The 13,059-nt window shown below is 37.8% G+C and overlaps 1 protein-coding gene across 1 annotated transcript; it reads right to left on the bottom strand.

Moving 5' to 3' along the window:
- Positions 1-3,284: 3,284 nt before the first annotated feature.
- LOC131437479 (turripeptide Gsp9.3) lies at positions 3,285-4,260 on the bottom strand. The gene is made up of 3 exons (XM_058606857.1): positions 4,103-4,260; positions 3,854-4,039; positions 3,285-3,796 (listed from the first exon to the last, which is right to left on the bottom strand). The coding sequence occupies exons 1-3, from the start codon at positions 4,128-4,130 to the stop codon at positions 3,738-3,740; spliced, it is 273 nt and encodes a 90-aa protein (XP_058462840.1). The 5' UTR covers positions 4,131-4,260; the 3' UTR covers positions 3,285-3,737.
- Between the last annotated feature and the right edge of the window lie 8,799 nt (positions 4,261-13,059).

The raw sequence follows: 13,059 nt of genomic DNA, 5'->3' as shown, positions 1-13,059 counted from the left end.
TGTCAGATCGTCTAGAAATTCCCTGTACAATTTCTTGAAATATATGTGTTTATAAACCTAAAAAGTCAAAATTGACCGAAAGTAATATGGGACACTTTATGTTTCGTCTTTGATTCGTCAGTACATAACAGTTTAGCTGAACTGTCATGTAACCTAGCAGTTCAACATAAACCGCTAGGCAGACATTTTTTTTATTTGAACCGTAGTGCAACGTCTCTACTGTCGTGCCGAACGTAAACTGGACGAAGCATTAAGTATATAATACGAAACATAAAGTATATATTCCACATAAACTGTTATGTACTGACGAGTCGAAGACGTAACATAAAGTACATAGATCGGTTATGTGCCCTATGCCCAAATAGGTTAACTCCTAAACAGTGTTGGTGATTGCCGAAAATTTCACAGAAGCTGCTATATTGCTATCTATATTGTATACAACATTTTCAATCCGGTAGAAGATGCTACAAGAACTCGAGTCTTTCAATGCATGAACCGCGAGAGAATTGTTCTACATTCCTTCGCTCCACTTCATACTCTGAGTATTTCTCGGCCCTTAAAAAAATTACAATCTGATAATGATCGTTGCTGTGTGGAATTTCCCAAGAGAGAATCGCAAGTTGACAATTATCGCAGAAAATCGAGTCGATGATTCAACTTGATGATTCTCATACTAGGTTGCAATATTTCAAAACCCTTGTGTGGAGCATTCACATACATTTTCATAGACGCAACTTTTACAAAGATTATATGCACATAGTTGGAATAAGCGGCAATAGTAAAATGATTCTATCGCAATTTTCCACTGCCTGTATAGAATCGGATCGCGAAACGAGAATTAGCGACCGTTTGTTGCTTCAGAGAGGATCCTCACAGCGGCGTGCCAACCTTTGATTCTCAGAAATGTCATCGAGAGAAATTCGCTCTCGCACTGGTGTCGATTCTATGTTAAATGAGCCATGGCGGGTTTTTGTTGTTGCGATGATTTCTAACTCTCTTTGATGGCACTGATTCAATCGTTGAAGAGTTGCCAGCGAACGTTCTTTGATACGATAAAAGCCATCCTTGCTCCTAAATGAGTATGGGACAGTTATGCGTAGAACGGCAGTTTAGTAGTATTATGCAACAAAAATCCGCAAAACTCTTTTCTAATCTTTTTTAAATTGCAGTATTTCAGGGAACTTCTGCTGTAATATATAGGAAAAATGAATAATATGAGAAAGGCATCATTACACCACTAGGTGGATTAAAACAGGTTTCTGTATTATCGCTCTATATGCCGGATTGCAATTTCATGCACACTACCATGTATTTTCAGAACCGGAAGCCATATCTGGATCAAATTCTACATCCAAACCTATGAAAATAGAATACTTTTCATTTAAATCCTAGTTTGCGAAGCTCGGTCCGGTTGTTTCTGAGAAATTGGAGTGATTTCCGGTTTGGAGCACACGAACACTTTCCCAGTACTTCCGAGGGGCTGGGGTCCACTAGGAGATTGATAGTACCTATTAGCTCTCTCCGGACAGTACCAGCCTAGATGCCGTGTGGAATCCGGCGGAAAAAATGAACCAAGAATAGATCCACTGGGTTCCTGCTTCCATGTCGTAAAAGGCGACAATTGCAGGAGTTTCTTTTTCCTTTCAGTTATCAGATATTTTCAATGTTTCACTTCTGATTACTCTATTTTACCAAATTATCTCTTCATTCAACCTATCAATTTCTGTCTAGCTTTGGATAAAAGTTTTATTTGGAATGTTTTCTTCTTCCATGCTTTTGATTGTCTTTCAGGATTATCAATTGAATGATCAAAATCAACTATTGCGCAAATCAGTTGATATTACAACGTTAATAACAGAGATAACATATATTGGTATATTGAATACATAGTAAAAAAAAACACTTGATATTAATATTTCAAACAATATATTTATATTTTTCTCGGTATCCGGCTGCCCAGATCACCCAATATAACTAATTTATAATTTTAATAAATAATTAAAATAATAAAGCGAAAATAGTATAGAATCAAGACGCGCATGAAATCTGTTGACCTTTATTTGGTGATTTAAAATGATTTTATAACGACTGTTTAGAATATGACAATGCAATGAATCAACTATTTTGTCTGAATCCTATTCATTCGTTTATTTTGTATCACTTAATTTCATTTATAAAAAATAGGGAAGTTTTTATTCCTTACGCGATAGTAACATATTGCAAATTTTTCTTCAGTTTCCTCGAATAAGAGCTGTGAATCTGTGAAATTTTCCGGGACTTCGATATATGATATTGTTGAAACGTTCACTCGGGAAGTCAGTGAGTTTAGTGGTGCATCCGAGCATCTTGAAACCGGAACATACTGAGTCGCGCGCGAATAATACCAATACTGAATTTTACTAACAAATATCCTTCTCCCGTGACACTTGTGGAGTGCGCAGTAGTATATACGGCCTCTAGTAACAACAAGTGTTGGACTAACATCTCTTCCCATTCCTTAGACGATCTACGTTCGGGCCTGGCCGGCGCCGGTACTGATCAATGAATTCTAGGATCACCAGAAAATGTACATTGAAGGATGATTTACCAGTCCCAGGTCAGATCATCTAGAAATTCCCTGTACAATTTCAGCTAATCCCGATCAGTAACGGAGTAGCAACCAGGGGTGGTCGCTCAAGCTCAAGCTCAACACTTTCCCGGTACTTCCGAAACCAGGAACAATGAACAGGTATACCCAAAATCAACGTAATTGGTCATCAACTAACCACACCTATCTAACTGAAGAATTGTACGACTATTTAAATAGGAATTTAATTTGAATCTTAGTTGAAGAAAATCGATTGAGCGGTCCTTTATGAAATCGAGTGCACTTGTTCTCCATTTTTTGTACATTTTACCCCGTTACTCCCGAACGACGTAGTTTTTGTCAAAAAAATTTTTATGAAATTTTATAGAAATCCAACTAAAGCATCATTATGAGCATTAACGGTGCTGTTAGGAAACAGAAGCTAAGAAACCTCTGATGTTTTCTGATTGATTTAGAATTGCAATCAAACCCTTACAAAAATCGATCGGGTGTTGGCTTTTATCCCGATGAAACCAAATTCTCCAATTTTTCCAGTTTTCTCGGTCAATAGTCACCCTGCGATATCGATAAGGTGAAAAAGCACCCCATAGCATCTCCATTTGTAGGCTTAGACAGCACATACCAAGATAATCCCATCACGTTCAAACCAACGAGATATTTCATGAAAAAAAATCATTTGATATAGAAAACGTAACTGTTTCAAAAAGGTAGTAAAACCGTTTTTTATTAGAATTTTACATGAATATAAATCAACACGAACAGTAACTATATAACGTTAAAAGTCAACTCATAACTGTTAAGAAAGTACAAATGAAGACAAACACGTGAAAAGGTCCTAAGTGCAAATGACAGTTTCTCTTTGTTTACTTTCTCTTTCGAGTATAACGGTCCAATCAGCAATCTTTCCATCTAACACTTCACATAGGATTATAGCAAAAACCATCAACTTTCGATATGCACTGTAGAATTTGTTGGAAATTACTGGAATTTGCCGTAATAATTGAAAGAGAAAGTAAACCAAGAGAAACTGTCACTTGCACTTGGGACCTTTTCTAATGTTCATCGAGAAATATTTTATTTCAGTGAAGATGGATCATCAATCAAAAGTTCATTAATAACATGACCTATCAGTTCCAGTCCGTTTTATGATTTATTGCAATCTCACACCACTACCTCCGGGACATTCACCTTGAGAGAGCACTACTAAACCTGAAATTTCAATTTAATAGTTAGATTAACGAATTAGAGCATATTTTCAATACTCACTCTTTTGATTTTCGCAGTTGTAATTGTCAAGAACGCATGTATTTCCGAATGATATTGGCTTATCCTTGCTGTTTTTCACGCCGCCACAAACAGGTGTATAGTCGAATGTACATGCTTTCTGGCATGTATTTTTTGCCGGTTTGTCTTTCGCCGGATGTGCCTGCACAATAGTCAGCGCCAGCAGTACTATATGAATAAAATAAATAAATGAAAATAGCGATTGCTGGAAAGATGATCTGTTTTGAATACCAGCAGCAACAATCACTAAATAACGCATTTTCTTCTTGATACGATGCGCGCCAAAGAGATACACGTCCAATCCCTACGAAGATCAACATCAAACTGGATTTTTGTAGATGTTGCATTCGTATATCACACTTCGTTGGTAGTATGCTAGTTATAAGTATAAACAGTAATCGTGATCTTTGTTCGAAGCCGTTACAGCGAATAGATTTTTTAAGCTTGGTGAATAACAAATGAGTAATATTTTTCAATTGATAATGGAACACCAACTTCAACGACATTTATTAGCAGTAGTTCTTGTATTGACAAACAATTTTTATAGACAAACTCACAGCTAAGCTGATGATCAATACCGGACAGTTAATATTTGAGATCAATATATCGTCAACATTATGCACCAGTTTAGGAATTTTAGATTCTCGTCGATTGACGGTACAGTAAATGAATTGAAATGATTATTCAATTGCATAAGTTGAATGTAATTATAACACACATACAGATAACCAAAAATACACATATTTCATTCCATTTCACCAATATTGTTGCTAATCCTAGTTTTGATTAAATCCATAATAAAACAGAGATGATTACACACTATGTTTAAACAACAGAAATATGGTATAAAATGAAACAAACTTATTCGAATGACGCGAAAAATTCTTTTTGGCTCAGATATTTTTAAAGCCTCTGGGAATACATAAACACATATTAGCAATGTTTTCCGAAGCGTTCCCTTCATAAACGTCCAAATTTTTTCTATTTTGCGAAGTTCTGGTGAGTTTGACCAGAGTTTCAGAGGAAGTTTGTAGGACAATTTACCAAGAAGTACTTGGTGTAGCAAGCGATCTGTGGGTGCGGTAAAATCAGTAATTCGTACACAATGGCTAGCACCACTAACGGTCAAATATGTAAAGAACAAGTGCCTGTTGCTTTACTTCCCCAGGAAAGTGACACTCTTTGTTTGCCGGTTCTGGCGTCGTTTCGTTACGCGGAACGAGTGACAGAGTGGTATGAAGCCATGTTGTTTCTGTGCTGAAGGAGGCAAATCTTCCAAACTTGTCAGAACTTCGCCCTATTGGAAAATCCTGGACGATTATGAAAGGAAAGTTCCGGAAAAGTCTTTAAAAAAGACAATAATTGAAAGCAAAAGTGGGTAAAAGTGTGTGAAAAAGATGACGTAAGCTTTGCATAGGATTTGATGGGTAGTGTTAAGTCTATGATGCGGGAAATTAACCTAAGAGAGGAGTTTGAAAATAAAACTTTGCAATAGCGTAGCTAATATGATTGCATTTTTGTTAATCTTTTTTAGACAATAGTCTTTGTCATAGCAGTTAACGTGTCGTCTCGTAAACTCGAGCGCCTCGAGAGTGGATTTTGCAGTGTTAGTTCATTATTTCAATGCCTAAAATATAAATACACTAAGGTCTTTTTTTATGCGGTTTTTATGCGAATTTTCAAAGTTATGCGGTGTTTTTTATGCAAAACTTCAGAGTTATGCGGTTTTTTTATGCGAATTTTCAGAGTTATGCAGTTTTTTATGCGGTACGTAAACTCACATAAAAAAAGACTTCAGTGTAGTTCCTCCTCACACTATCACACATTTGAACGTAGCAACAATGTTTACATAATTACTCTAAAAATAATGCTACACCTCGGCCGAGTAATCCGCTATCTATTTGGAACTTCGATTTTCAGAGCCCGAGTAAACAATTTGTAGTCCGCTTGTCATAAAGTTTTAAGTAAAGGAATAGAAAGTAGAAACCATTGTGATACACAAAAGTTAAGAAGGAATTATTTTTATTGCAAAAATTACTTCCTGGATTTTCCTGAGCCGTTCCGTCTTCGTCGAGATTCATCAGATACTCAGAGAAGATATCTTTAAGCAACGCGTTCAAGCTATAAGTTCCAAACGAGCTAGTACGGGCTCACATTAGGCATATTTAAAATGTGGCCATACGAAAAATAAAACACTCTCATATACGGAAGATCGTTGAGGTCACGTCCGGTTATTGCAATAAAATCGTACTGCCTCTCAGCGATGCAGACTAGAGGTGAATTTGACATCAAGGTCAACGGATAAACAGATAAATGAATAAACGATTCTCTAGCCCCTATTCTCCACACTATTTAAAATTTCGTCATGCTTTGCTTGATGTTTGTTCTGAATGTATGATTATTATAATTGTTATTTCCGCTCATTAGTTATGCCACGAGGCCAGTTTTTTTTGTTAAGGCGTAGCAACATAGCGCGAGAACTCGGAATCGTAATCTAAGTGAATAATCACAGAACAGATATCGAACTGCAGTCTTCAAAATAAAACGAAAGTAATCTAATTATACTTCAAAATAAAACGAAAGTTAACTAATTTGCATGCTCGAGCTCAGATTCACATGATTCTGAAGAACCGTAGCCACAGAAGGTCATGTTTCTTTCGAATATAGTACCCAGACTTTTTTATAATAAGGATAAATTTTAAGACAAATTTCCAACCCATGGAAATTAGATTCGGCAGAAAGTCTGGAAATTTTTTTTTTTCCCTTTATGGGCTGCTCTGGCCGAGGGGGGTGGTTACAACGATCCACACTTTCCATACCAGACGAACTAGGCTATGGTGCCCAAATGAACACTAGTAACGAAGGAGGAAATCCTCCAGCATGTAACCCAAGCGACAGATTCCTTTGCGGCTATCAATTTGCAACGAAAGATACGAGTATCTTCTATTGCAAGTTCGCCAGAGAATTTGTCACTTGAGCAGGAAGTGTGTGCTTCACCCTGTAACCAGTCAATCATTGAGTCGTGCGTCTCTGTCGTATTCGTATTTTGTCATCCTACCAGCTGCTTCTGTGTCTTAAATGTCCTCGTCGATGAAACTTTGCAAATTTCGCATTGTATCCGCTTCGGTCTTGTCCCTGCTTTCCTAAATAGTCTTATATGTCTGAAGCGGTACAAACGATTATTACTTTAAAGTTCCTAAACAGATGTAGATATGTTTGATCTACTAACACTATCCATTCTAATCTGCTCTGATTAATTCTATCTTTGTCGAAGTTACGTTACATTTCCTTTTCCCCATTGCATCGCTTTTTTATTATGCCGGAGAAACCTGTTAATATCTCAATGTGATAATTTATCAAGAATAAGAAATAAATATTTATAATATTACAATAACAACAACAATAATAATAATGATAATAATAAAAGTAATAATAAAAATAGAAATATTGTGACTTACCAAAAGTTAATATGTCATCAAAAGATTTATTACAATAACATACCAATGTTTCGTCGTTTCACTGGGGCTCTTGATTTGTTTTCAATTTCCTTTTGGTATTCCTGTAGCATCCTAGTATATCCATATCGTTTTTGTCTATAATCTTTTATTTTGATATTTTCTCGTGATAAGAATAAAAGAAAATTAGGTGTTAGTAAGCTTGTTAAATTATATAATGTAAGGATGCGCATTTAACACTAGATTGCCCAGGAAAGTCACAATATGTAAACAATGGAAGGACCGCGTGAAATTCTGTGAACTTTTTTAATTCTTTATTTAACGATATATGCACTTAGGAATACTGCACTAGCTTTTATTTATTCAGTCACAGTTTATATTATTGACTTTCTCTCTTTCCATCATTCTGACTGCCTTTGAGCAGTCTAGGTCTAAACTAAGTGTTGGGCCTTCTAGTGTTGAGCACTCATCCAGGAAACAAGAACTACATGTATTTCGTGAAGAAATACTAGGTGTGATTGGATGAAATGGTCCACGTGAACCGCTCTCTTCCAGAAACACACATCTCACACTCTTAGTTAGAAGGTGACATCTGTGTCCAAGTTTGAGAAATCTAAGTACATTCAAACCTTTCTCGATATGAGAGTGTATTCACACTTGATTAATCAGTTTCGTCATCATTGCAATTTGTAAACATTACCGATACCGAGCCGGATCGGAAAGGTTTGAAAGTTCTTAAACGGTTCATAGGATATCAATTTACTCCTATTCCTGATAACAATAGTCCTCCTTTTAGAATTAAATTCACCAAGCTCAGGACGAATATGATATATTAATATTCATCCCAACTGGATCAAAATAATTCAAATTGGTGACCAATTCCAGGCATAAGAATGCTCGAAACCACCTAATGACCTATTGTCAATTTCAAGCATTATTAGTCCTGTCCACTCCATGATCGATTCAGACAACACAATAATTTTCATCTTTTAAATTTATAAGCTAACGATCGATCTCGGTATGGTCAGACTTTGTAAATACGCGAAGTGTAAATTGACTCCCACCCCCATCCACCAAGCGGGGTACGCACCCTGTAGCTCATCATCCAAAGCCTAGGGGAAAGTCTGGAAATTTTCAAACATAATTCCACTTCTTTACTAAACAGAGACCAAGGAAATAGGTCTTCCTGGCTCTTTAAGTTACTACCTACACACAGGGGACAGACAAACATAGAAAACACTTAATCTCTCCCTACCCTAAACAAATTAGATAATTTTTTCGAGGTGTTTATACCTGTTGTAGGAATCTACCTACTTCCGTACTTCTGATATACTTATAACAGAATTAAATGGTAATATTTAAAAAATTTATCCTTGTAAAATCATTTTGTTCGAACACTCAAACGAAAAGTTAATGAAAATGGCTACCAAGCCTAGTGAGTTAAATAGGTTTCTAAAGTTAAGAAAGAAAATTGCGGGATTATTGAAAGATATTGCATTTTTGAAAAGGTGCAAGAGCTTTGGAATTATTCCGACATGCTGTAAAATACGGGGTAAGAAATCTTTCTCTAATAACATTATGGGTAAAATTCAGAGGGAAATTTTAAAAGAAAATTTAAAAAAGTTGTATAGCATCCAAAGTGTAAAAACCTTGGAATGTTATAATCTCCATTTAAAACTAGCAAAACAATACCCCCATGGTTTCGAATTTTTCTAGCCAAAGTAAAGTTCGCTGAGCACTGTGAATCAGAACGCAAACGAACTCTACTCAACAAAAAAATTGAAAATTTACTTTCCCGAAACCGTATGGTCCATCCTCCAAAACCTTCGGTACTGTTTTCAGAAAACTTCCTAGTTAATCGTTCATCACAAAATTTCACACACGAACAAACAAATCTTCTCAACTTGGGGTTAAATTATGCCATTTCTTCCAAAGTTAATCTCGAACAGCTTATTATAGACGTTGAAACAGGTCTAGATAGCTGTAACCTTCCTTTTTCGAAAATAAATGACGCCAGGACTATTGTAGCTGAAGTCATTAAAAATACTCCATTAAGAAATGAACAAACTAAAAATGAAAGAGAGCTAGTTAAACAATTGCGGGAAAAGCCAGTTTTTTATGTTAAAGCTGACAAAGGAAACAAAGTTGTTATTATAGATAAGAATGATTATGACAATATAATCATCCAAAAAATTAATGACGGACCATATAGGAAACAAAGATCCGACCCCCTTCCAGAAATTATCAAAAAAATAGATAAAGCTCTCATAGAATGTAACCCTAACTTCGATATCAATCTCATCCGCCTCAAAGTTCCTAACCCTTCATTACCAAAAATCAAAGGATTACCTAAAGTCCATAAACCTGGGAATGAAATAAGGGAAATCATCTCTTCAGTAGGAGCCCCTACCTAAACAGCGGCATCGGAGAGCGCAGCTTCTGCGTGGTTAAAAACCTCAATCGCTCAGGTCGTAGTTCTCATTTGCCTTTCGGTCGTCAAGGCGAGAAGACGCATTAAACCAGTTTGGCATCATTTGGCACTACGAGCGGATGTGTTGCGGTTTGTTCGCAAAGCTAGTTTCAATTCAAACAAGAGCGATTGCGTCAAACAGCAGAGCTGCTGGTCGTTTGCATTGGAGAGAAAGAAAACGAAAAGTGGACAACATTATATAAAATCAGCCGTTCTAATGGCTCTAAATGTTATCTAAAGAACTATTAAGATTACTTCTTTTGCAAATCGAAGGTAAAAATCGTTCAAGAAAAATGTTCCGAACTGTGCTACATATCGTAGAGAATTCCACAATTTGGTCCTTCTAAAAGGCAAAAATGAATCCTGTACAGCATCTTGATAGTTTCTTTTAATGAAATATGCAAATCCGAAATGAAATAATCGACCTAAAAATTCTATAAGTGCCTCTATGTGTGGCCGTTGAAACCGCCCATTTGTGAAAAAGCTACAAACGAAATCACGTAAAAAGAAACCTCTTAAGAAAAATTGATTCAGTTTGGCATCATTTGCCACTGCGAGCGGATGTGTTGCGGATTCGTTGTTCGCAAAGCTAGTTTCAATTCAAACAAGAGCGATTGCGCGTCATACAGCAGAGCTGCTAAGTCTAAAAGGCAGAAATAAATCCTGTATACGGTATCCATCGGAATTCGAACTCAACTCGTTACTCTCCATCACGAACGCTTTTATAAAAGGTTCTATTCAGAGCCACCATTCCAAAGAACTATACTGGTTATTTCATAATGGCCCTTATTACCGGTATTGTGACCCTTCCCAAGTATCAATTGGTAACTAGTTCTGATACGACTAAGTCCAAACTATGTTGCAACAAGAGCACGAATGTGTTTTTTCATGTTATACTGGTTGAAACAAGTTGACAGCAGCGTTTCTTAATAACATAAACATTGAACTAACTATCATTTGTAAGTTATCGTTACTTGATTCTAACATGTCTTTAATCACAGCTATGCTTTTAGCAACTAGTTAAGAAAAGGTTTATTTTCCCTTGCGAAACCATTATAAATTCGTAAGCGTGTAGGTAAATCGTTACTGTGAATTGATGTAGTAATAACTTAGATATTATAAGATTATAACATACAATTTCTGCATTGATTCAGATAGTTATAGGTAGGTTACCCTACGTAAACTTTTGTTGGCTTGAATGTGGTGATCACACTATGGTGTCGCAAGAAGTGTATGAAACATAAAAGAAATTTTCAAAACTACTTTTTGGTGAAAATAATGAAAGGCAGAATAGTCATTTTTGTTCAATGCACTATCATAAACACGAAAAAAACAATAAAGGGATTGAACATCGATTGTGATAATATATATGAATTAAAAAAAGGGGAAATCATTCCACTTAGATTGATTTAGAGCGTACTGAACATAGGATTATTTCGTTGTTTTTTTAAACATAAACAAATTTTCGTTAAAGGCGCATAAAAAAACAGTTAATTAAAATTGAATTCCACTCGACAGTTTTACAATCGTTGTGAATTTGTACCTTGTATCAAGTTTGTGATTTCAAGTACTCTATTGCCTTTTTATTGTTGATGAAAAAGTATTCTGGATTCATTCAATGTTTATAATGTCGATGATGACTAAGTTCCAACTAGGTTACTTGAAAACAAGTTATTGTCATGTTATGGAACGATAAGTTATTTCAGTATGGCATCACAACGTAACAACTTATTTTTAGCTGACTTAGCGACTAGTAGAACCTCTTGGTTGATAAACGACTGGACAATGCGTAATTCAGGCCCCAGTTTGGCTCTTAGTCTCTTGCCCAGTAACTACTATCCCTACCTCCCCGCGGTGCCGGCTGGGGTACGAGCAACCATAGGAAAGATCGGGTAACCAACCTCGGTGGGACCTTGGTCATATGCTGACAGGAAAGGGGGTCCTCTTTAGAGGATCTCGGAGCGTCTGTACTCCATGTTAGGAGCGGCTTCAAACAGCGTCTGTTCTGGTATCCAGCGGCTGAGTATGAAATGCGGCATCCCGTCCAGCTAAATCCAAGGTGGCAACCCCACCAACTGGATCGTCCTAGTGCTAGTTGGGACGTTAAACAGAGCAAGCACGATGATCCTCCGGCGAGACAGGGGGTTGGCGTAGGCCTAATAAGCCGCCCGTAAAACATCTATTACGAATAATACAGGAGGTAATACGACCCGGAACAATCGGCATAGACCCACGCGACGAAATAAGGACTACGATTGGAAACTTGGAACATGGAACTGCAAGTCGCTAGGTTTCGCAGGCTGCGACAGGATAATATACGACGAACTAAATCCTCGCAGCTTCGACGTCGTAGCGCTGCAGGAGCTTTGTTGGATGGGACAGAAGGTGTGGAAAAGCGTCAGCGAGTGATTGGGTGCAGCCGATCAACACTAAGATGTGTACGTTGAGAATTAAAGACCGTTTTTTTCCATTACAGCATCATCAACGTGCACTGCCCACACGAAGGGAGACCCGATGACGAGAAAGAAGCGTTCTATGTGCAGCTGGAACAAGCCTATGACGGCTCCCCACGCAGAGACGTAAAAATTGTCATCGGTGACATGAATGCCCAGGTAGGAAGGGAGGCAATGTACCGACCGGTAATCGGGCCGAACAGCCTGCATGCCGCATCGAATAACAACGGCCAACGGTTTGTCAACTTGGCGGCCTCCCGAGGAATAGTAGTCAGAAGCACCTTCTTTCCCCGCAAGGTTATCCACAAAGCTACCTGGAGATCACCTGACCAACAGACCGAAAACCAAATCGACCACGTTTTGATCGACGGAAAATTTTTCTCGGACATCAACAATGTTCGCACCTACCGCAGTGCGAATATAGATTCGGACCACTACTTGGTTTCTGTATGCATGCGCTCAAAACTTTCGACGGTGGCTACCCAACGTCGAAACCGAACGTCGCGGTTTAACATCGCGCGGCTCCGGGATGCTGGAGTAGCCCAAGATTACGCGCAGCAGTTGGCAGTGGCACTACCAACGGAAGAGCAGCTTGGTGCAGCTACTCTTGAAGATGGCTGGAGAGATATCCGTTCTGCCATAGGTAGCACTGCATCAGCAACGCTAGGTACGGCGGCTCCGAACCTAAGGAACGACTGGTTCGACAACGAATGTGAACAGTTAGTGGCCGAGAAGAATGCAGCTTGGGCGAGCAAGCTGCAACACCGGACGAGAGCAAACGAGGAGCGGTACAGACCGGCGCGGAACAGA

This window comes from Malaya genurostris, chromosome 3, assembly GCF_030247185.1.
Source record: "Malaya genurostris strain Urasoe2022 chromosome 3, Malgen_1.1, whole genome shotgun sequence".
Lineage (NCBI taxonomy): Eukaryota > Metazoa > Arthropoda > Insecta > Diptera > Culicidae > Malaya > Malaya genurostris.
Note: the sequence above shows the minus strand (reverse complement) of the source record. Positions and strands in the feature narration are given on the sequence as shown.

Excerpts from the sequence above, each read along its gene's own strand:
- LOC131437479 (XM_058606857.1), bottom strand. The coding sequence starts at position 4,130 with ATGCGTTATTTAGTGATTGTTGCTGCTG. Across the intron at positions 4,040-4,102 it reads TTTAGTGATTGTTGCTGCTG|TACTGCTGGCGCTGACTATT; the intron begins GTATTCAAAACA and ends TTATTCATATAG. Across the intron at positions 3,797-3,853 it reads CAACTGCGAAAATCAAAAGA|GTTTAGTAGTGCTCTCTCAA; the intron begins GTGAGTATTGAA and ends TTGAAATTTCAG.